The 19,484-nt window shown below is 41.2% G+C and overlaps 6 protein-coding genes across 6 annotated transcripts; 2 read left to right on the top strand and 4 right to left on the bottom strand.

Annotated features, from left to right (window-relative positions):
• Positions 1-1,623: 1,623 nt before the first annotated feature.
• Positions 1,624-7,983, top strand: IL334_007760 (uncharacterized protein; the record flags this gene model as incomplete). Its single annotated transcript, XM_062939449.1, has 23 exons — positions 1,624-1,776; positions 1,904-2,069; positions 2,228-2,331; positions 2,403-2,456; positions 2,521-2,603; positions 2,669-2,711; positions 2,804-3,030; positions 3,108-3,211; positions 3,270-3,281; positions 3,338-3,374; positions 3,425-3,613; positions 3,664-5,597; positions 5,670-5,806; positions 5,911-6,042; positions 6,111-6,228; positions 6,288-6,361; positions 6,432-6,490; positions 6,549-6,642; positions 6,738-6,885; positions 6,956-7,083; positions 7,144-7,463; positions 7,526-7,587; positions 7,661-7,983. 23 exons carry the CDS (start codon positions 1,624-1,626, stop codon positions 7,981-7,983), a joined length of 4,701 nt encoding a protein of 1,566 aa, XP_062795500.1.
• Positions 7,984-8,282: 299 nt separating this feature from the next.
• IL334_007759 (uncharacterized protein) lies at positions 8,283-9,496 on the bottom strand (the record flags this gene model as incomplete). The annotated part of the gene is made up of 2 exons (XM_062939448.1): positions 8,283-9,183; positions 9,309-9,496. 2 exons carry the CDS (start codon positions 9,494-9,496, stop codon positions 8,283-8,285), a joined length of 1,089 nt encoding a protein of 362 aa, XP_062795499.1.
• A 307-nt stretch (positions 9,497-9,803) lies between these two features.
• Positions 9,804-12,265, top strand: IL334_007758 (uncharacterized protein; the record flags this gene model as incomplete). Its single annotated transcript, XM_062939447.1, has 9 exons — positions 9,804-9,819; positions 9,932-10,136; positions 10,262-10,459; positions 10,505-10,696; positions 10,826-10,925; positions 11,020-11,084; positions 11,212-11,473; positions 11,676-11,834; positions 11,960-12,265. 9 exons carry the CDS (start codon positions 9,804-9,806, stop codon positions 12,263-12,265), a joined length of 1,503 nt encoding a protein of 500 aa, XP_062795498.1.
• A 222-nt stretch (positions 12,266-12,487) lies between these two features.
• IL334_007757 (uncharacterized protein) lies at positions 12,488-14,839 on the bottom strand (the record flags this gene model as incomplete). The annotated part of the gene is made up of 10 exons (XM_062939446.1): positions 12,488-12,519; positions 12,580-12,892; positions 12,960-13,079; positions 13,138-13,279; positions 13,340-13,410; positions 13,480-13,561; positions 13,634-13,656; positions 13,741-14,000; positions 14,063-14,568; positions 14,712-14,839. 10 exons carry the CDS (start codon positions 14,837-14,839, stop codon positions 12,488-12,490), a joined length of 1,677 nt encoding a protein of 558 aa, XP_062795497.1.
• A 739-nt stretch (positions 14,840-15,578) lies between these two features.
• IL334_007756 (uncharacterized protein) lies at positions 15,579-17,078 on the bottom strand (the record flags this gene model as incomplete). Its single annotated transcript, XM_062939445.1, has 2 exons — positions 15,579-16,652; positions 16,785-17,078. 2 exons carry the CDS (start codon positions 17,076-17,078, stop codon positions 15,579-15,581), a joined length of 1,368 nt encoding a protein of 455 aa, XP_062795496.1.
• Positions 17,079-18,413: 1,335 nt separating this feature from the next.
• Positions 18,414-19,476, bottom strand: IL334_007755 (uncharacterized protein; the record flags this gene model as incomplete). Its single annotated transcript, XM_062939444.1, has 3 exons — positions 18,414-18,690; positions 18,805-18,941; positions 19,282-19,476. The coding sequence occupies 3 exons, from the start codon at positions 19,474-19,476 to the stop codon at positions 18,414-18,416; spliced, it is 609 nt and encodes a 202-aa protein (XP_062795495.1).
• Between the last annotated feature and the right edge of the window lie 8 nt (positions 19,477-19,484).

The raw sequence follows: 19,484 nt of genomic DNA, 5'->3' as shown, positions 1-19,484 counted from the left end.
CCTTCATCTCAGTTTCAATTCTTTTCATTTCTGTTTGTTTTGATACCATTTCCTGGAAAATACCCTACATCATGTTGGAAGATGCTTTGATCGGCTTGACGTGTATAGCACTACATAGTATTTCAGTATCTATCATGGATTCGAAGTGGAAGACGACGAAGGGATAGATATAAGTGTATGATCTAGTGTTAGTAGAGATACGACGAGTGAACATAAAACTGAATTGTGAATACGATATTTAGAGGGAACTCCATGCATATAGTATGTGACTATCTGACGAATTCAACGAGTACATGGTAATGTTGGATGAAAACCGAGCACATTGCTATGAAATAACGATTGTTTTCCAAAGTAATTCATTTATCATGTCATGAAATCGAAACAAGGATCACCGAGAGATTCACGAAACTACATAATATACCAAATACTGTATTGAGAAGATGTCCCATCTCATTCTTAATTAAACCATTTCGAGTTTTGTCAACAGATCAATTAATGGTGGATATACCATCCCCGACCGACTAAAGTCAGAGTCCGTATATGCCTGAATGAAAGAAGGTTGGTTTGATCTTGCCCCCCTTTCCCCGTCCGAGCGTCAATGGTTGGACGTAGGCCGTGAATAAAGGGGCGTAGGTGTATGTGAAATTATGGGTTTATGGAGATGGGAGAATTGTCATTGCAGGATAACAAGTAAGAGGGAGAGAGAGAAGAGTATGAATCAGGAGCGTAGTTGCATGATAAGCAACCGAGAGGGAATGATATGAGCAGATTAGTAGGAATCTTTTTCGAGAGAAATAGCTTAGCTCATAGTCGACCGAAAAAAGCAGTTCTTGACTCCAATGTCCTCACGGAATATGGGTAATGACATGGCTATACATATTCACATACCAGATAGGCAAGGAACTGGAGAGCGTTGATCGTGTGGGTAGTGAAGAGATGGGTGATCAATGAGAGATTTGAAATATTGCAAGAATGAAAGATGAGAGAAGGAAAGAGAAATAGAAAAGAACGAAGAAAAGAAGATGTTTTATATATTTTTACTTAACAGTTTCGAGGTTTTGACATTTGGATTTGATTCCGTCATCGAGCATCTTCATCCACGTGGTATGTTTATCTGCTGGGCACTCAGGGTATTTTTATCGGTTAACACTGCTGGCGTAATAAGTGTAACAACAATAATAACAAAAGTAACGTCGTCCAGTTCTCACGAACAGTCTATGAAAAATCAACAACACCATCATATCATCAGCTTATCAGAGATAGCTAGATATACACGGCTGCACACGCTCAATACACGCAAGTGAGCACTAGCTTATTCTGGCCTAACATTTACTCTCCTTTCAACGTCAATTCTCAACGTCAATAGATGACGTCGTGGTAAACCCGCTCTGACCATTCCCGAAAAAAACAACAATAACCATTCAACGACAATAAAAGCCATCATCAACACGACTGTTCAAGAAGGCTCAAACTGGTGAAGTTCTTGGAGCACATAATAAATCTTACCTTTAGGAACTGTCTCTCCATTCTTGCCATCTCTACAACATCAACAAATAATCTTAGAGATCTTGGAGGTTCATCCCGCTAATATCACCTATCAGCCCAAAGGCACTCGCTTCGACAATGGCAGATATCATATCGATAGATCATGCTACTCCTCACAAGCACCGTATCTGGGAACCAGATCCTGCAGGTCCAGGAGGGATGACTAATGATGTCAAAACTGCTGTTAGCCAAATGGCTGCGAAAGATGAACATAACGGTGCTCACGTTCACGTAAGTCTTACCTTATCCTTTCCTTTACTTCACACATCTTTCATCCATCTTGAATAATGACACCATGGACAAGGTCCGTTCTGGCATCTGTTTATGCTGACAACATACCGTTCATCCACTCTGATAGACATTCGACCCAGACGCTACTCCAGAACAAAAAGCAGCTGCAAAAGCAGACGCGAAAGCTGCTTTAGGTCTACCTAGTTCAAGTACGATAAAAGCTACTTTAGGTCAAGTTGGAAGTTATGTCCCTGGAGCAACGAAAAAAGAAAATCTGGACTTAGGACCCAGAGGTGAGTATGAGTCGAGCCCATGAACGCTTTCGAGACATTTCCATTGGGTGTGAAAGAGGAACGTTCCTTGAGGCGAATAAAGGATGTTTGACTCTGGGAGTTGCAGCTTGTGAATTAGAAAGTGGGAGTCAGACTGACACAACTGTTGTCAAAAACAGCTGTTACGCTCGACACTTCAACCAGTACATCAGCTCCTCTACCTACAGTGTCACTTGCAGACGTAGATAAAGCTTCTAAAGCGGAAGGACAAGGTGCTGGTGACGTATGTACTCCCTTTCCCAACTTATACACCTAAGCATGCGCAAAGGGATAATTTCTGATGATATCATGTAGGAAAATATACCTGGAGCAATTCCAGTAGGCGCTGCACCACCTGTTCCTACTTGGGTAAGCCAAATCCGTCCAGCATTTCTCAAGGAGATTAGAAGCTGATCTTGAATCAAATTACTAGGTCAAAACAGGATGGAGACAGGTAGCAGATCTAGGTAAAGACGATAAAACTGCCGAGGAAGCGAGCATACTTGCTCATTATGTGTAAGCTTCATTGTACGACTAAACGAGCGGTCTGAACTCACAAACTGATTCTACGGCGATTGTAGATCCGAAAACATGTATGGAGCTTGGTTTCATAATGCTGGAATAGTACGTCTATCCTCTCTTTACCTTCTTCTCGCGTATGAGCTGTCAAATTTCGATTATCACCTATTCCTGAATCGACTGACAACCTCCCTTAGATTATATTCGCAATTCTTACTACCCGTTTCTTCACTGTCTTTCAACTTGGGTGGGGATGGATAGTAGTCCTCCTCGCATTCTGCTCTTCATACTATTCCTTATCCATCTCAAGGACAAGACAAAGAGCGAGAGATGATATTCAAAGGGAATTGGTCAAAACTAGATTAGTGACAGAAACGGAAAGTGCTGAATGGATGAACAGCTTCTTAGAAAGGTTCTGGTTGATGTGAGTTATCTCGTTGATAGAAGATCATGCTTTCAAATACACTAAAGTACGAAGTCGCTAATATCGCATAATACCAGTTACGAACCAGTTCTCAGTCAGACTATCATCGCTAGTACAGATGCCGCTCTTGCCGGTGTAGCTCCAGCTGGAGTCGAGAGTATTAGGTTAACAACTTTCACTCGTGAGTCATCGTTCAAGTCGTAAAATTAGGGTCTATGCTGACTTAGTTTGTCTGGCAGTTGGTACAAAAGGTCAGCTGCCTTTTTAGATTTTGCGATCAGTCTGATAGTAGCTGATATTGCCATAGCACCACGTATTGACTATGTTCGGACTTTTCCAAAGACGTGAGTTGCTTGCCAAAGGTCAACGTACGCTTCCAACTGACCTCACTTAGCCCCGAGGATATCGTCATTATGGATTGGGCTCTTTCGTTCACCCCCAATGATCTTCAAGATGTTACCCCGCGCCAGGCTGCCAAGCGGGTCAACCCAAAGATTGTTCTTACTATTCGTGTAGGTAAAGGTGCGGTATCAAAGGGTATTCCCATTCTACTCGAAGACATGAGCTTTACTGGTAAAATGAGGTGAGCATATTGTACAACGGTAAAGACCACACCGCTGATAATGTTTACAGAGTTAAACTCAAGCTCATGACTAATTTCCCTCATGTACAAACTGTCGACATGTCCTTCATCGAGAAACCTACTTTCGATTACGTGCTCAAACCTCTTGGTGGTGACACATTCGGGTTTGACATCAACAATATCCCAGGTCTGGCACCTTTCATCAGAGAACAAGTCCACGCCAATCTCGGTCCAATGATGTATGATCCTAATGTCTTCACGATTGATCTGCAACAACTCTTATCTGGAACTCCCCTCGATGCCGCCATCGGTGTATTGCGAATTACTATTCTCGATGCCAGGGGCCTCAAAGCCACCAAATTCGGTGGAGGTGAACCGGATCCTTACGTTGCTGTTGCACTTGGTGCTAAACCCTCTATCACCCATACCAAAACGATTCCTTCGACCTCCAATCCAACCTGGCATGATACACAATTTCTTCTTATCAATTCTCTTGCAGATGTACTCAACTTCAATATCTTTGACTACAACGAACATCGACCTGACAGTCTCTTGGGTACTGTCTCTCACGAGCTAGGTACTCTGTCAGACGATGCTGAACAAGAAGGCAACGTCGGCAAAATTCTTGGAGGTGGTAAAGACCGTGGCGAATTGCGATATGACTTATCCTACTTTCCTGTCCTCAAGCCTGAGAAGAATCCGGATGGCACCCTGGAACCTCTCCCTGAAACACACACAGGTATCGTTCGACTTACTCTTCATCAAGCGAAAGATCTCGATATATCTAGAAAGTTTGGTGACCTCAATCCATTCGCAAAGGTTTACCTTGGAAATGCTAGAAACGAAGTGCACAAGACGAATATTGTCAAACATGCCAATCAACCCATTTGGGAATCATCTTGCGAATTCTTAGTTTCCGAGAAGAACAACAGTGTGATCACGATCAAGGTTGTCGATTCCAAGGACTTTGCCACTGATCCAGACTTGGGTAAAGTTACTGTCAAGCTTACCGATTTACTGGAAGCTCGAGCCAGACAACAAGATTGGTTCCCTCTCAAGGGCAGTCGAGCTGGAAAGATCCGCTTGACGGCAGAGTGGAAACCTGTAGCTATGACCGGTTCAGTAGCTGGTGCTGCAGCATACGTCCCTCCGATTGGTATATTACGACTTTGGTTGAAGAAGGCTGTTGACGTCAAGAACGTCGAAGCTGCCCTTGGTGGTAAATCAGATCCATACGTGCGAGTAATGGGTAATAACAGAGTTTTGGCAAGAACAGAAGTCATGAATAATAACTTGAATCCAGAATGGGATCAGATCGTTTACGTACCAATACATAATTTGAGAGAAAGCGTGATACTTGAAGTGATGGATTATCAGAATATCGGAAAAGATAGATCATTGGGATACGTCGAAATCAAATCATCAGAGTTCGCAGAAACCGATTCAGAAGATAATCAATTCCCATATAAATCAAAAGGTGTTTCAGAAAGAAGAGATAAAATCAAATTGGATAAAGCAAATCACTTTAAAGGAGAATTAATTTATCAAGTTGATTTCAAGCCTGCTTTATCATTTAAAGGAGGTGTAAGCTTTGAAGCTCAAAAGAATGAACTTGACTTAGCTGTGGAAGAGGCTTTATTAAATGATAACAATGATGGAGGTATAGATGGTGAAAATCATTCTTTATACACAAATGGTGATCAATCTATCAATAGTCCCATCAGCCCAACTGCAATCTCATCAATTAATGGAAATGGAAATGGAGATCGAAGAACATCAACGATTGGACATAAACCCTCTGGATCTTTAAGTGGTAGGCCATCAACCGTTGGACATAGACCTTCTCAAAGTATCGGAAACGCCTCTATGGTTTCGGCTGTCACAGCCCAAACTACCTTGTCGGTAGCCGATAGTAGAGCATTAACTCCTGTTGAAGATGCCGAAAAAGGTGTTGAGTTGAGTATAGAAGAAATCATGGCTTCTCGTGAGTGACATGTTTGGACCACTTTGTGTTGTTTGCTAGGATTTTGTGCTAATCATCGGTTGTTGTATGCAGAATCCGGTGTTCTAGTCTTCCAAGTTATCTCTGGGCAACTCGCCAAGAAGGGTTCATTGGAAGTGATGTTTGATGATGGTTATTGGCCCAGTTTTACTTCTGGTAAAGCCAGAAGTAATCATCCTACATGGGATCAAGTGAGTATATTTAGCTCTTACCACGTTTCATACAAAAAGTTTCACGGCATTTTCCATGATATTACCGTGGATCAGTCAGCTGACATGAGAGTGTCTGAAAATAGGTGGGAGAAGGCTTTATCCGAGAGTTAGACTTCAGTCGTACTTGGTTACGAATAAACGCTTCTGATGAGAATGAAGATGATATAGTGGCAGAATTCAAGTGTGATACCAAGGACTTTTTGGAGCAATGCATTGTGAGTCGATTTCTTATCTCATCGATACTATTGATCAGGACCATAAGTGACTGGTATCATACACATAGCGAGCTCCAGCCGACTTTGTGCTTTCACAACCCGATGGATCGAATAGAACTATCGTAAAACTAGCCGCTAGATTCGTTCCTGTTGATATCACCCTTGAACCAAGAGAGAGTATCAATAGTCAGTCTATCTTGTTCTGTTCATGTAGTGGGTTACACAAGCTGACAACATGAATCTAGACATGGGTGTTCTACGAGTTCATGTGAACAATGCAAAGGGACTTCACGGTGCTGACAGAAGTGGAAAAAGTGATGTAAGCTAGATCAATCGTGATATCTAAAATCACAGAGACGTATAACTTACGATAGGTGGTACTGATATAGCCTTACGTTATCTTCACGCTAAATGGTATGAAAGTCTTCAAATCTGAGACGAAGAAGAAGTGAGTCAAGAGGAAAGGTGAACTAGTCAAAAAAGGCTGACCCATCCATTGACTATAGAACTCTATCACCCGTCTGGAATGAACAGTTCGAATGTATGATACCATCTCGAGTAGCTGCCAAATTCCGTTTCGAAATCATGGACTGGGACAGGGTAGGTCCATTTCCATGTTAGGTTATGAGGGCAATCAGCTCTAGATCACAGTATTTGACATCACACGAGGGACATGGGGCTGATTCTTCGTACAGGTCGGAAGCGCCACTCCCATCGGTAGCGGTATGATCGATTTAGCTGCCTTAGAGCCCTTTGAGCAGACTGAATTGACCTTACCTGTTGTTTCGGAGAAACATGGCGAGAAAGGTTCTTTGGATGTCAAGGTCTTGTTCCAACCTGAGAGTGAGTAGTGTCTGCAATCAGGATCAAATGCTGCACTGTTTCAATGCTAATGTTCGTTTACGGTATGCAGTTATTGCTCGAACTCGGATGAAGACATCAACCTTTTCACAAGCTGGAAGGGTAGTGACCCAAATCGGAGGAGTACCCCTAGGAGTCGGCAAAGGCGTTGTACATGGGGGAGGAGCTGTTATAGGTGGTGTTGGACATGGTATAGGGGCTGTCGGAGGATTTGCTGGAAGACGAGTTGGTCTTATCAAGAAGAAAGACAAATCAGGAAAAGAAGTCTTGGTTGAGCCTTCAACAGGGACAGAATCTCCTTTACCTATAAATCAGGCATCCGAACCCTCTGTCATCGCTCCAGAATTAGAAGGACCATCACAATCGCTGGGACTAACTCCAGGATCGAATTCAACTACATTACCAATAGGAGAAGGAAATACACCCAATGAGCCTAGCACTTTGTCAATAACAGTTTTAGCCGCTAAAGATATCAAAGCCGGTACAAAACCTTATGTCCAAATCAAACTAGGAGGCAAAACCCACAAAACAGATCATGTGAAAGGATCAATGCCTGAATGGTGAGTAGGATATTGATGCCAGACCTAGATAGATGCCAATGATTTTTGTGATTTTTCGATAGGGACGAAACTTTCAATTACAACGTAGCTCCTGGTACCACTTCATTCAACGTGACAGTCTATGGTAAGTCTTTGCACCACTATGATTTAGCTCATACTATCACATTGTTGATGCTGAGTATGTGATATGTAAATAGACCATCACACACTAGGAAAGGATTCTGAATTGGGTACTGCTGAAATTGATATATTCAGTCATGTTCAACCTGCCATTCCAAATGCGGATGTATGGGTTGAACTCGGTGATGGGAATGGATCATTACGATTGAGATTGGATTGGAATAATTCGTCAAATACCACAACTGGGAAATTGAGGAATAGAACCCCTAGTATCTCGTCTACCAAAGTGAATGACAGCCCCAGTAAATTTAGCATGAAAAGTTTGAAGAAGGGTAGTGGTAGCGGTAATGCCAATGGTATTGCCAATGGTATTGGCAGTGTTGATAAGTCTGAAGATTGATTGGAATGGTATTGGACGTTGTCCGTTGTCCGTTGATGTTTCATAAAATGGATAATTAGTAGTAGTAATTCTCATTTCAGTTTGATTCTTCAGTATTTGGTAACTTGGATATCTTTTTGTGATAGATAGATAAATGACGATAATTTATGAAATGAGATTCTCTCTTTCACAATTGATCAAGAACCTGAAATAGTCAATCAAACGAAGAGGTCATGTACACATGTACAACTATTCATACACAGCTGATCAACTTCTACGTTTAACAGACAAAATGGGATTAAAAGAACTTGACTGATTATTCATATATTCGACGGTATCTTACCGCTATCCATGTAATTCACATAATCTTCCAATTTCCAATTTATCTCTTCACTCTTCTCCTCCTCATCAACTTGTTTCGGTGTACCGATTCTCTCAGTTTTTTCAGCGTCAACATCTATGATCATCGGTTCGTCGCCATCGTCATCATCGCCTCCGAACAGATCGTCGTCGCTCTCATCATCGTCATCATGATCATTATTTTTATCTTGAATCTGTGATACTCCACCTGTATCACCTTGCACTTGATTTTCACCCTCTCCAGGATCCTGGTCATCGTTGTCATCTTCTTCCTCAGCTTCGTCTATGCGCATTGTCCAATCGATTTCTTCCTCCCTTCTATCTATTTCCCTCTTCATGACATCTATCTTGATGGATTCCTTGTTTAATCTATCTTTCAATGATCTCTTGAGTATATCCAATGCTCTATCGTCCATCCCTCTTAGTTCGTCGGCAGTATGCCATCGTGTCGTCGTTGTTTTCGCCGAAGATGAACCTTGATGCTGATTTTGCGTTTGCGTTTGCGTTTGCGTTTGAGTTTGATCATTTGATAAAGTTGATTCTTGTGAGTTAGTTAAAGAAGGTATTAATTGAGTATTTATAACTTGAAAAAAAGTTTCAAAAGCCAATGGGTTGACTTCATTTTCTCCGTTCGCCGTATTTGTATTCGTTGTAGACGGAAGAGGGTTTAGGGGATGTACTAGGTATCCTGATAATGGAGGAGGGGGAGGGGGAGCTAAATTAGTAGTAGTAGTAGCAGAGGAAGAAGAAGAAGAAGTTGTGGTTGTTGTTGTTGTCGTCAAAGTAGAAGGGGGTGAGATATAATTTGATAAAGCATTTATACGTCCTAATAAAAGTGAATATCTCTGAAGTAACGTATCCCTATTTCATTCATTCAGATCAGATGAAATCAGATTACATTGCATTCTTTCAGGGCGATGTCGTCGTAGTCGTAGTAGTAGTCAAGGTGCGGGATTGAACCGGCATGTATAACCTATCAGACTTACCAGCTTGGTAAAGAACCATCTACGTATCCAGCCCCGATCAAATTCCTTAGATGATCAATATCATTGATGGTTGTAGTCAACCGCGGGATTAAAGTGTTTATAGATGATAGTGGGATTGAAGGTGGTAAAGGGGCATGATATTCTATTGAGGAAGAGAGTGTAGTAGCAGCAGGTGGTCGGACTTGCATCTTATAGGCTAGAAGCGTATTTCACTGGGGCCTGAGCGATCTTCCCAAGTCAGTTCTGGCGATACAATAAGTAGCTGGACGATGTTGTTGCAACAGATGATGAGAAAGACGAGCCAAAACGACGATGAAGAGAAGAGACTGGATGTTAATGTTTGCCAAATCTCCGACGGAAAAAAAGACGTTTACAAAAGACGCGAACCAAACTAAGATTAAGAGATCACATCTTCATGCCGCAATTGAACAACAAGATAAACCTACCAGTCGTCAATTCAGAGAGACTAGGATCACATATATTAGTTGAAAAAGAATGCAGCAGCTCCTTAGTGAGTTTTGCATTCCGATTGAGCCGATTCCTATAAACAGACAGTATAGCGATCTATTCACTGATCTAACTTTTCTTTCTTTCTTTCCTTCCCTCTGTCCTTCCTTACCCAGATCCATTCGCTCAGAAATATCCAGAAGCAGTTGATTCTACATTATCTTCTCAGGGAGTATCAGTCCTTTTCAACCCCTCTGGACCTTTCGCGGGACATTATCTGGCTGTGGGAGGAAGTGATGGTGTAGTCGAAATTTGGGATGTTGAAACTAGGGGTATGATTAGATTGTTAGAAGGTCATGTTAAACCTGTTGGCGGATTAAGGTGTGTTTTGTGTGACAATTCATTTTCCAACAGTTCAAATCAAACCAAAGCAGAATGATAATCAACGAGGAAATGGGAGATTATTTAGCTGACTTGATATAAATCTACTTGATCAATGATATTAGCTGGTCAAGAAACAATCGTTATTTACTCACATCTTCATTGGATTCAACAGCTATAATATGGGATTTATCGATACTTTCACATCCATATTTACGACCTAAAACCCCTGCTTCCCTTCCTACACCGAACTCTACTTCCACTTCTAACCTAAACGGAAACCAAAACCCGAGCTCCAGCTCAAATGCCAGCTCAAACTCAAAGTCGATGTTAAAATCCAACGCATCTCCATCTTCATCTTCACCTAGGATACATACTATCCGATTCGAAGCACCTGTTTCAAATGCAGTGTTTCATCCTAGAAATAGTAAGATTGTTCTAGCTACTTTGACATGTGGAGAAGCCGTATTGGTAGATCTGAGAGATGGATCTAGGCACATATTGCAAGATGTTGTTGAAGGTGAAGAAGATCAAGATGTAGAAGAGCAATCAAGGAAAAGGTTAGTCAGGTCTATTCTGGTTATTCGGCCTCTGTTATCAATCCAAAATTATGCTCATACGGCATTAACTGACTCTTTTTAACGACGACGCTTACAAGCTGACAATATATTGACATTCATCTGACGTAGATCATCAATGGCTTGCGCTGTATTTTCTCCTTGCGGATCAAGGATTTACGCTGGAACATCAAATGGCATGTTACTAGTGATAGATCCAGTATCCAGATATGTGAGTAGATGACTGTTGCCGACCAATGAAAATATTCCTTCCTGATGCTCACCAAAGAAGAAGGAAGATTGCTGACAGATGACTGGTTGTACAGGTCCTTCAAAGAGTCAAAGTAGCTAATGCCGCTATAAGGCAATTACGATTTGATGCTTCCGGACAGTAAGTATAGATAACAAGTTCATAAGTCATCTATAACGAAATCACAGTTCGACCTTGAGTACATCATCAAAACGGAATGAACTCACTGATTTTGACTTGTTTATCTGTCTCCTCTGTCCGTTTTTAGAAACATCATTCTCTCAGCATCCGATAGAGCTCTTCGATTATTATCAGTACATCCATTAACGTCAACTTTGACGCCCTTGCATCGATTTCAAGATTTAGTCAATCGAACTCCTTGGCATTCGATTGGATTCTCGGGTGATGGTGAATATGTCATGGGTGGTGCGGGACATAAGATGGCACATAACGTTTTCATTTGGGATAGAGAAAGCATGGTTCTAGTTAAAGTTTTGGAAGGTCCAAGAGAACCTTTGATAGATTGTGATGTGAGTTGAAAATTCTTCGCTTCGTTTTTTATCCGAAATCAAACTGGATTAGACCGTAATCGATTTTCCCTCTTTTTCTCTTCTATAATCCGTATGATTCTTCAATACAAAGCGAAAAGCTCTCGATATATCTATCGTGTCACGAGCTGATACAATACCTTTGTTTTTTTCTGTCATACTCGTACTCGTACAATGATCTCAGTGGCATCCAACAAGACCTGTCATAGCATCAATATCAACTTCAGGTGATATCAATATATGGCAAACTTCAAGTCCTGATAATTGGGCTGCTTTCGCACCTGGTTTCGAAGAGTTAGAAGAGAATGTTGAATATGATGAGAGAGAAGATGAATTCGATATTGTAAGTTACTCCTTTGATTAGCAATCATCCTCTCCATTCAATCCACGGTCTATTGTCAGGATACAGAAGTCCTGTGCTTCAGTACCAAAAGTTCGTTAGCTGATATTCATGTAATGTGTTCATAGGAAGACGAGTCTGATTTAGCGAGAAGGAAGAATTTAGAAGAAGATTTATTGATAGATGTCTTGACACCACCAATGGACAGTTATCCCAAAAGACCCAATCCACCAATCAATCTTCCAACTCAATATTACACTAATGAAGAAACTAGAATGGAAGGTGAAAGATACGTCAAAGCTTTGAAAGACGTCATGGATTGGGCAGATAAAGATAAAGATCATGAAGATGATTGGGAAGGTTTTTGGTTGAGTTTGGATTTGGAAGAAGAAGAAGAATTAGGTGAAGATGATGACATTGGACGATTGGATTAATCACCATTAGTCCGTTAGTCCATAACAATGTGGCATCACTATGACTTGTTGTAATGTCTATCAATGGTACATTGATCAGATAATAGAAATGCTCGCGATTTGATTTGCGATATAGAAGTGTAAGCTAGCTGTAATATCATAATACTGCACAAAAAAGGTATATATATGTATAAATCTACAAGATCTTTGCAAAAAGTTCCGGATACTCCAAAATGACTTCTATCATTCCCCTTGACTTCGTCTTTTGCTTTCATCTACCGATTGAGCAGTGAGTCAGTCGCATCCAGTTATCATTTGGGAATGATGGTACTCACAAGCTTTATAAGCGGCATGTAGTGTTTCTTGTTTCTCTTGATCCGAGGGTATATCGTTAGGTCCAGGAACCACAGTAGGTTTCTCAGTGGGCCGAGGAGGTACATTCGGGGCTGCAGCTGGGTGAGCAGGAATGTTAAGGGGTGGTGGTGCTGCATTGGTCGATGCTGTGGTGGGTGGTCTAGGTGGTACGGCTGGTTTACTCGTATTGGCAGAAGAAGCTGCTGCATCACGTTGTTTAGATGCTGGAGTTTCAACTTTTACGAAATCTTCTGTTGGAGCTGATTCTTCATCTTTTCTAATGGCCAGGAATGCCTATCAAGTCAAAGTCAGATATTAGCCGGCATACATCAACTTCTTTAAGGAGATCATGTAAACTCACCTCAGCCATTAAACCCAATGCGTAAGCCCTCATATGCAATTTCTCTTTTGGAATTGTCGAATCTGTTAGAACTCTTTCACAGGTTTCCCTTACTACACTCTCTACTTCGAGTTTCGCACCCTACACCATACGCGTTTAATGAATGAACCATAACTGAATGATTCGGGACTCCACTCACCTTCCATAAAGTCCTTATACCTTGTTCAGCAGCTTGTTCTTCTAATTTCCTCAAATCCGCAGCTGGCATACCACTCTGTTCAGCTAATTGCAGTCTGTCAAACACTGCTTTCAATTCAAGAGCTGAACGGACTGTCGATACGCTAAATCACACATGTTTCAGCTTATGAACACAAAATGATACGGAAATGCAGGAGACTCACGTGTCACCCATCACGTTAAAAGTGTTTTTGGCACCGTGGAACCATCCAAGAGGAGCGAATTGAGTTGAAGCCTTTATAAACGAATGGTATTAGCTGGTGGACTTCGATTTAAGGTTATACTGCGTGCAAAGATCACTTACCATGTGTTGTGCAGATTTCGCTTGATATGCTCTACCAAGAGCATTCAGTAACTCTGTACCGTAACTTTCTTCTTTCAAGTCTCTATAAACATAATGGAGAGGATTGATCAGCGATGAACTTCTACCTCGACGATTAAGAAGGAAATTGACTGACTCAGCTTCAAGACGACAAATTTCCTATAGATTGTTATATACACTATTAGCTCTATAATCCATTGTTCCCAATATCATATTTGGTGTGAATCAAGTATAATAACTCACTCTGAAACTCGCTCCAACCAATTTATCTTCCACACCTTTAGCAGCTTCAGTATAGATATTTAACTTTTTAACCAAGTTTATAGCTAATTTATCTACTCTTTCTTTTCTGACTCTTGCTTTTTGTTCAGCTACTGCTCTGTCTCGCAACATTTTCCTTTGCATCGCGTCGGGTGTCATCATTGGTTTACCAGTTGGACCAATCATGTAATCACCCGCTTCTTCTTCGTGTTGTTGTTGGAAAGCGTCTTTCATGTCTTTACCTGTGAGTGTGAGTGTTAAGATATAGTCAGCTTTCTGCGTATAAAGTAAAGCCGATACTTACCGATACTGATTTGCCCAATGAAATCTTCGAACCTATCACCTCCAAACATCTTACCGAAAACTTCTTCTGGATCTTGGAATCCACCTGCGGGTTCAGCTACACCACCTCCATTCTTTTGACCGAATTCATTATATTTACGTCTTAATTCTTGATCTGATAAAACTTGATAAGCAATTGAGATTTGTTTAAATTTCTCTTCTGCATCTGGATCATCTCTGTTTTTATCAGGATGTAATTTGATAGCCAATCGTCTATAGGCTTTTTTGATTTCATCCTGAGTACATTGACTATCTAATCCTAATACTTCATAATAGGCCAAATCAATTGGATTTTTATCTGATCCTATTCCTCTTCTACTTGATGAATTCGTATCTCTTGATGTACCACCACCACCATTGTTGGTATAGTTGTTATTGTTAGATCCCATACCTGGGAATCTGGATGAATTGTTAGCATTTGAAGATGTGTTGGGTTTGGGTTGAGGGTGTGTGAAGAATTGTTTACATCTATTCGTGCGGATATAGGTGACAGTCAGCGTGGTGTCATTGTATGACTGAGAATGGATCTGTAGCTAATCCAAAAGCACTCGTTCGCCCTAGCTCACACTCCATATTTACAAGCCGATACGAGAAAGATAAACCCGACTCACCCAAAACATCTCACTCTCAAAGTACCTATAAAAGTAGGTGGAAGTATGTATTCCTGTTGTGATTTACAACTTGGACAATCGGCAGGTATGTATGAGCCTCTTGGACGTGAATCCACTATTGTCGACATGTTGAATCTCGTCGTCCGACGGCGGCAGAGCAAGAATGCGAAGGGAGGAGGTTCGCTTGTTCGAAGGGTCCGAGTGTTATGAGACGGTCGTAATTAGTTGATCTGGTGAAAACGGATACAAGTGAGTTTGCTTTCTCTATGCGATCTCTCTCCTTGGTCTTGCGATTTGACTGCGTACGTTGGATGAACAAAGATCGAAAAGATGGATTGAGAGTTGAACGGTTTAAAGCGCAGTGAATGATGAATGAATAATGAATAAAATGATGGGATGATATGAGCTTCCGTGTCGATCATAGTCAGTGGCGATGACGTCTCATCTATCCACTTACTCGAATACTATCCGGCGTGTGGCTTTCTCCACCTGCTATTGAATTCAAAGCTCATTTCCCGTCAAGCAAAGCTTTCATCTCTCAGCTCATCTGGACACGAAGGATGCATACCGTATCAAGTTGTAGGGCTCGCCCCTGATTCAATTAGAAATGGATGTAGCCATTCGCATAATAAACTCCACAATCAAGTGACATCGCGTATGTAGAAAACAAACTAAAATATTTGATATTGATGATAAATAAGATTGAAAACATTGTCCCTTTTGTATCCGCCGTAGTCCAATTGAACAAACATAACTTAAGTAAATCAAGTAAAAGATCTTCCCCCTTCTTCATACAGCAGTAAAGATCACTTCAAATCCAGATAGATACCTTTCGATGATTCAGTGATCAAACAAGTCAAACTCAATTTATACCCATCTGGATTTCTTGGGTGTACTAGATTGAATACCATTACTAGCTAAACCCATTCCTTCAGCGGCTTGGTGATAGACATCTTCATCGTCATCATTATAATCACCATGATAAGCGGCATATGGATCTTGAGTGTATAAACCAGACTTTATCTTTTGTGCTTTCAAATATGGATCTTCTTGTTCGACCTGTGGTTGTTGAGAATTGAAATTGAAATGACCATCATTGTTTGGTGACCCCAACGCTACACCCCATTCACCTGATACTGCCTTACCTCTCGAATCGTTGTTTCCTTGTCCTTGTGATTCATATGGTGGTAAAGACGACTCATTGGGTGGAGCTAAATGTTCCATGTTATTGTTATTTGATTCTGCTAATTGTTTAGCTTTAGCTTCTGCAGCTGCTATTGCTAATGGGGATGGTTTTTTAGGTTGATGTCTATAGGCAGGATCGGCTGATGCATTCGCAGCTGCTGAATCCGCCACTTTCATCCTTGCCATTGCTCTCTTGCTTGATTTTTCATTCTTCACAGGTAATGGTTGAGCTTGTCCTTGTTCCTCTTTTTGGTTGATTGGCGCCGCGAGAGTTACAGGAGCAGCTGAATTTGTATTCGAGAATGGATTTGCAGGATTGGATGAATCATTCGATTTACTTCTTTGATGTCTATATTTCTCTTGCGGATTGTTATTGTTGTTGTTGTATCCTTGTGAAATAGGTTGTCCATATTGATCATAACCATATTGTAAATCTTGTTCTAAACCAGGTTGAGTAGCGTAACCAAATGCGCCTGCGCCTGAACCCAAATTCGAGTTGATCGAAGTTGACAATTGATTTGAAGAAGGTGGGAAAGAAGGTTGTGCGGAGGTATCAGAATAACCATAACCTCTTTCTTTATATGGATCTTGAGTGGCTGCGTGTTTGGGTAAAGCTGGTACGGGTGGAATAAAGCTTTTTTCTTCCATAGGTGATTTCGATCCTGACCCTGAAGGTGCTCTGGAAGACGAAATGGATGGACGAGCAGATTGTTCTGCTCTCTTTCTCTTCTTTCGTTGTCTCGCTTCCCAAGCTGCCTAATGGGAGGGGATGGGTCAGTTCAAGATCGGATCATTCCAGCTCATATATAACCAGATCGAGGTCATTTGATCTCGTTACAACTAAGTAGTCGACGATTTATTTCATGATGGAAATGAGGTTTTACTCACTCTTCGTTCACGTTTGATTTTCCTTGTCCACCACCACCAAATCCCGAAACCAATCAGCGCCAGAGCCATTCCACCTATTAAAGCAGGAATGGCAATTTTGATTGGGAATCCAGAAGAAGAATTACTTGATGAAGATGAAGAAGTGTCTGAATCTGTTGTGTTCTTCACCACTGATACCGTGACGTAAGTTTGCCTTTTATCCAGTGTAGGGGGGATGAGTGGTGGTGAAGTGGGTATTAGAGGTAATGGGGGTAAAGAAAGAGTCAAGGTTGGCAAAGTGGGTGAAGGTGGCATTTTGAATGTATTGATAGTTTTTCGTTTTACGATTAAATGACTAATTAACATGAAAAATGATTGTTGTCAGTGAATTTATTCCATTACTTTGTTACCATTATCAACAATGAGGGAAAACATGAAGGAATTTCAACTCGAAGGCTTAACAACAAAATCAAGAAGCAGATTTTACGATTCACTTTCTCCCGACAAAGCACCACCTTTCATATCATGTTTTAACAGTCCTGCAAATGGACTGAAAGGATGATCAAGTATCCTTTGATCTGACACAAATCACGTTCCGATCACTTCTCCCCCGCATTACCATACCACAATGCTTTCTCTACCTTGACTTCGGAACCTCCGGGTGAATAATCCAGACTCCAGTCCAAATCGAAATGATAGAATCGTAATCTACTCACGCGTGATAGCAATCTTATCTGAAGATCGATTAGGCGATCTACCTCTTTGGTCAGATCACGACACTATTCGAATCTGAGAGGTTGGATCGAAGTTTAATCGAGATCTCGATCTGGAGGAAGGAATATAGCCTGGTAGCGGTATTGAATGATGTCCGTCTATCCTTTATATCACAAACAAAGATTATAATGTAGTTGTATATCTTCTTCGTTATTGTATGTGATAGTCCGTGCGTGTGACTGTCTTCCAATTACTCGAGACAGAGATCGAATTCGAGTCGTACGTGGTGAGAAGGAAGAGAGTCGCGTGAGAGAATGAGAGGATGAAGATGAGTGATTTCGCGTCTTGGTAATTCAAGGAAAGAAGTATGTCGATGGAAAGAAAGAATGTTATATTGCGATCTACACAATGGTATTGGGTGGGAAAGTAAGCCAAGTGTGAGCCAAGTGACAAGAGCAAGGAATATTAACAAGATCAATTCACATTATTTTCATTCCACTGTACGACGCGGAGTGGGGGTTAAGGATCACATTGGAACAGTTGGACCAAACAAAACAACAACAAACCCCATCTTTGTCATTCAGGGTAAAATGAAATGATAATAATATTACTACCGGAATGTCACATCATAAGGGTGCCACATTCAAAAACGAATACCGCTTGGAAGGACCGCGCCAAGCTCATGGTACAGCGTTTTCCAGTACCATATTAGAAGCAAGCGATTGATTGTGACCAGGAGCCGAAGGAGAAGCATAAGCGTGAGCGTAAAGAGAATATATCATAACTATTTCCCATATATAGAAACTACTTCGTCTAAAGGGGCAATAGATTTCCAAGTATAATACAACAAGTGTGAGAACGGGTGGAAAGCAACTAAAGTGACCAAATCTAATTCGAAAAGTCCAGATCCAACTTAACTTTTGGTGAAAAGTAAGTCTAATCCAAGCTCATACCCATACCACCACCTTCAGCAGGGATTAATCTACTTTGCTTGTTACTTCTCTTCGATTGATTTGCAGATTTTAATTGTTGTAAAGCCATTGCTTTTTTGCCTGCTGCACGAACTTTGATCTTTTCTCTGATTTTCTCTTTTTCTTCGATTGTGGAAGTTGATAGAGATGATTTGGTCGATGATCGAGGTTGAACAAGTTCGATATGTTTTTCAATCGATAATGCTGCGTCTCTGGCGTTCTTAGCTGCATTACCGGACATTCTGTAGTAGGAGTGAACATTGTATTAGCTTATATTCGTTTTGGAGCTGGATTTATCTCTTGACAATCGAGAGGGATTGAAAACGATCATGATGTATATAGAAATGAGAACATACCTGTTCTTCCAGAAGGCTTTCTCTCTCTTGGATCGAATCTCAGCGACCCTCTCCATGGCTTTGAGCGTAGTAGCGACAAGTTCTCGGTCGTATCGTACAGGTACATTTCGTCGTTTCTCAAACTCGAAGACGGAGTCCTATGAAGGTTTGTAATGTATCAGTAATATTCTTATCGACAAATGGTTTGTGCGGTAAGAGGCAAATATAAGAATGGCTGAAGGATATTTTGAGGGTAAATGATCATAGCACGATTCCAGTACGCATTCCAATGTGAGAAATGTCTTGGAGGGCATGACATAATGTTGGGGTTCGCAAAGTATAATGACAGCATAGCAGTGAGAGTTGACAACCAAGCTACGGTGAGTTGGGTATGGTATCTTCGTTGCCACTAAACCACCACCAAACAAACCCTCTGCGCTCTCCAATCATGCACGCCGTATCGTAGTTGTTGAAAAAGACAGAGAAAACGAGACTCACAACGACCATCTCTTTACCATTTGCTCTTCTGAAAGCTTTTGTCCATCTGACCTTTCTAGGATTCCTCTTCATCTTGAAGTTCTTGTGACATTTGGAAGAACAGAACCTGAAACATTTCGCATCATTCCTTACGAACATCGTTCCGTGTCCTGGATAGACATTCGTCGAGCAAAAGTAACATTTCTCGATACGCATTGTGGTGA

This window comes from Kwoniella shivajii, chromosome 11 (genome assembly GCF_035658355.1).
Source record: "Kwoniella shivajii chromosome 11, complete sequence".
In the NCBI taxonomy this organism is placed as follows: domain Eukaryota; kingdom Fungi; phylum Basidiomycota; class Tremellomycetes; order Tremellales; family Cryptococcaceae; genus Kwoniella; species Kwoniella shivajii.
The sequence above is the reverse complement of the archived record's forward strand: the minus strand, read 5'-3'. Positions and strand labels throughout refer to the sequence as shown.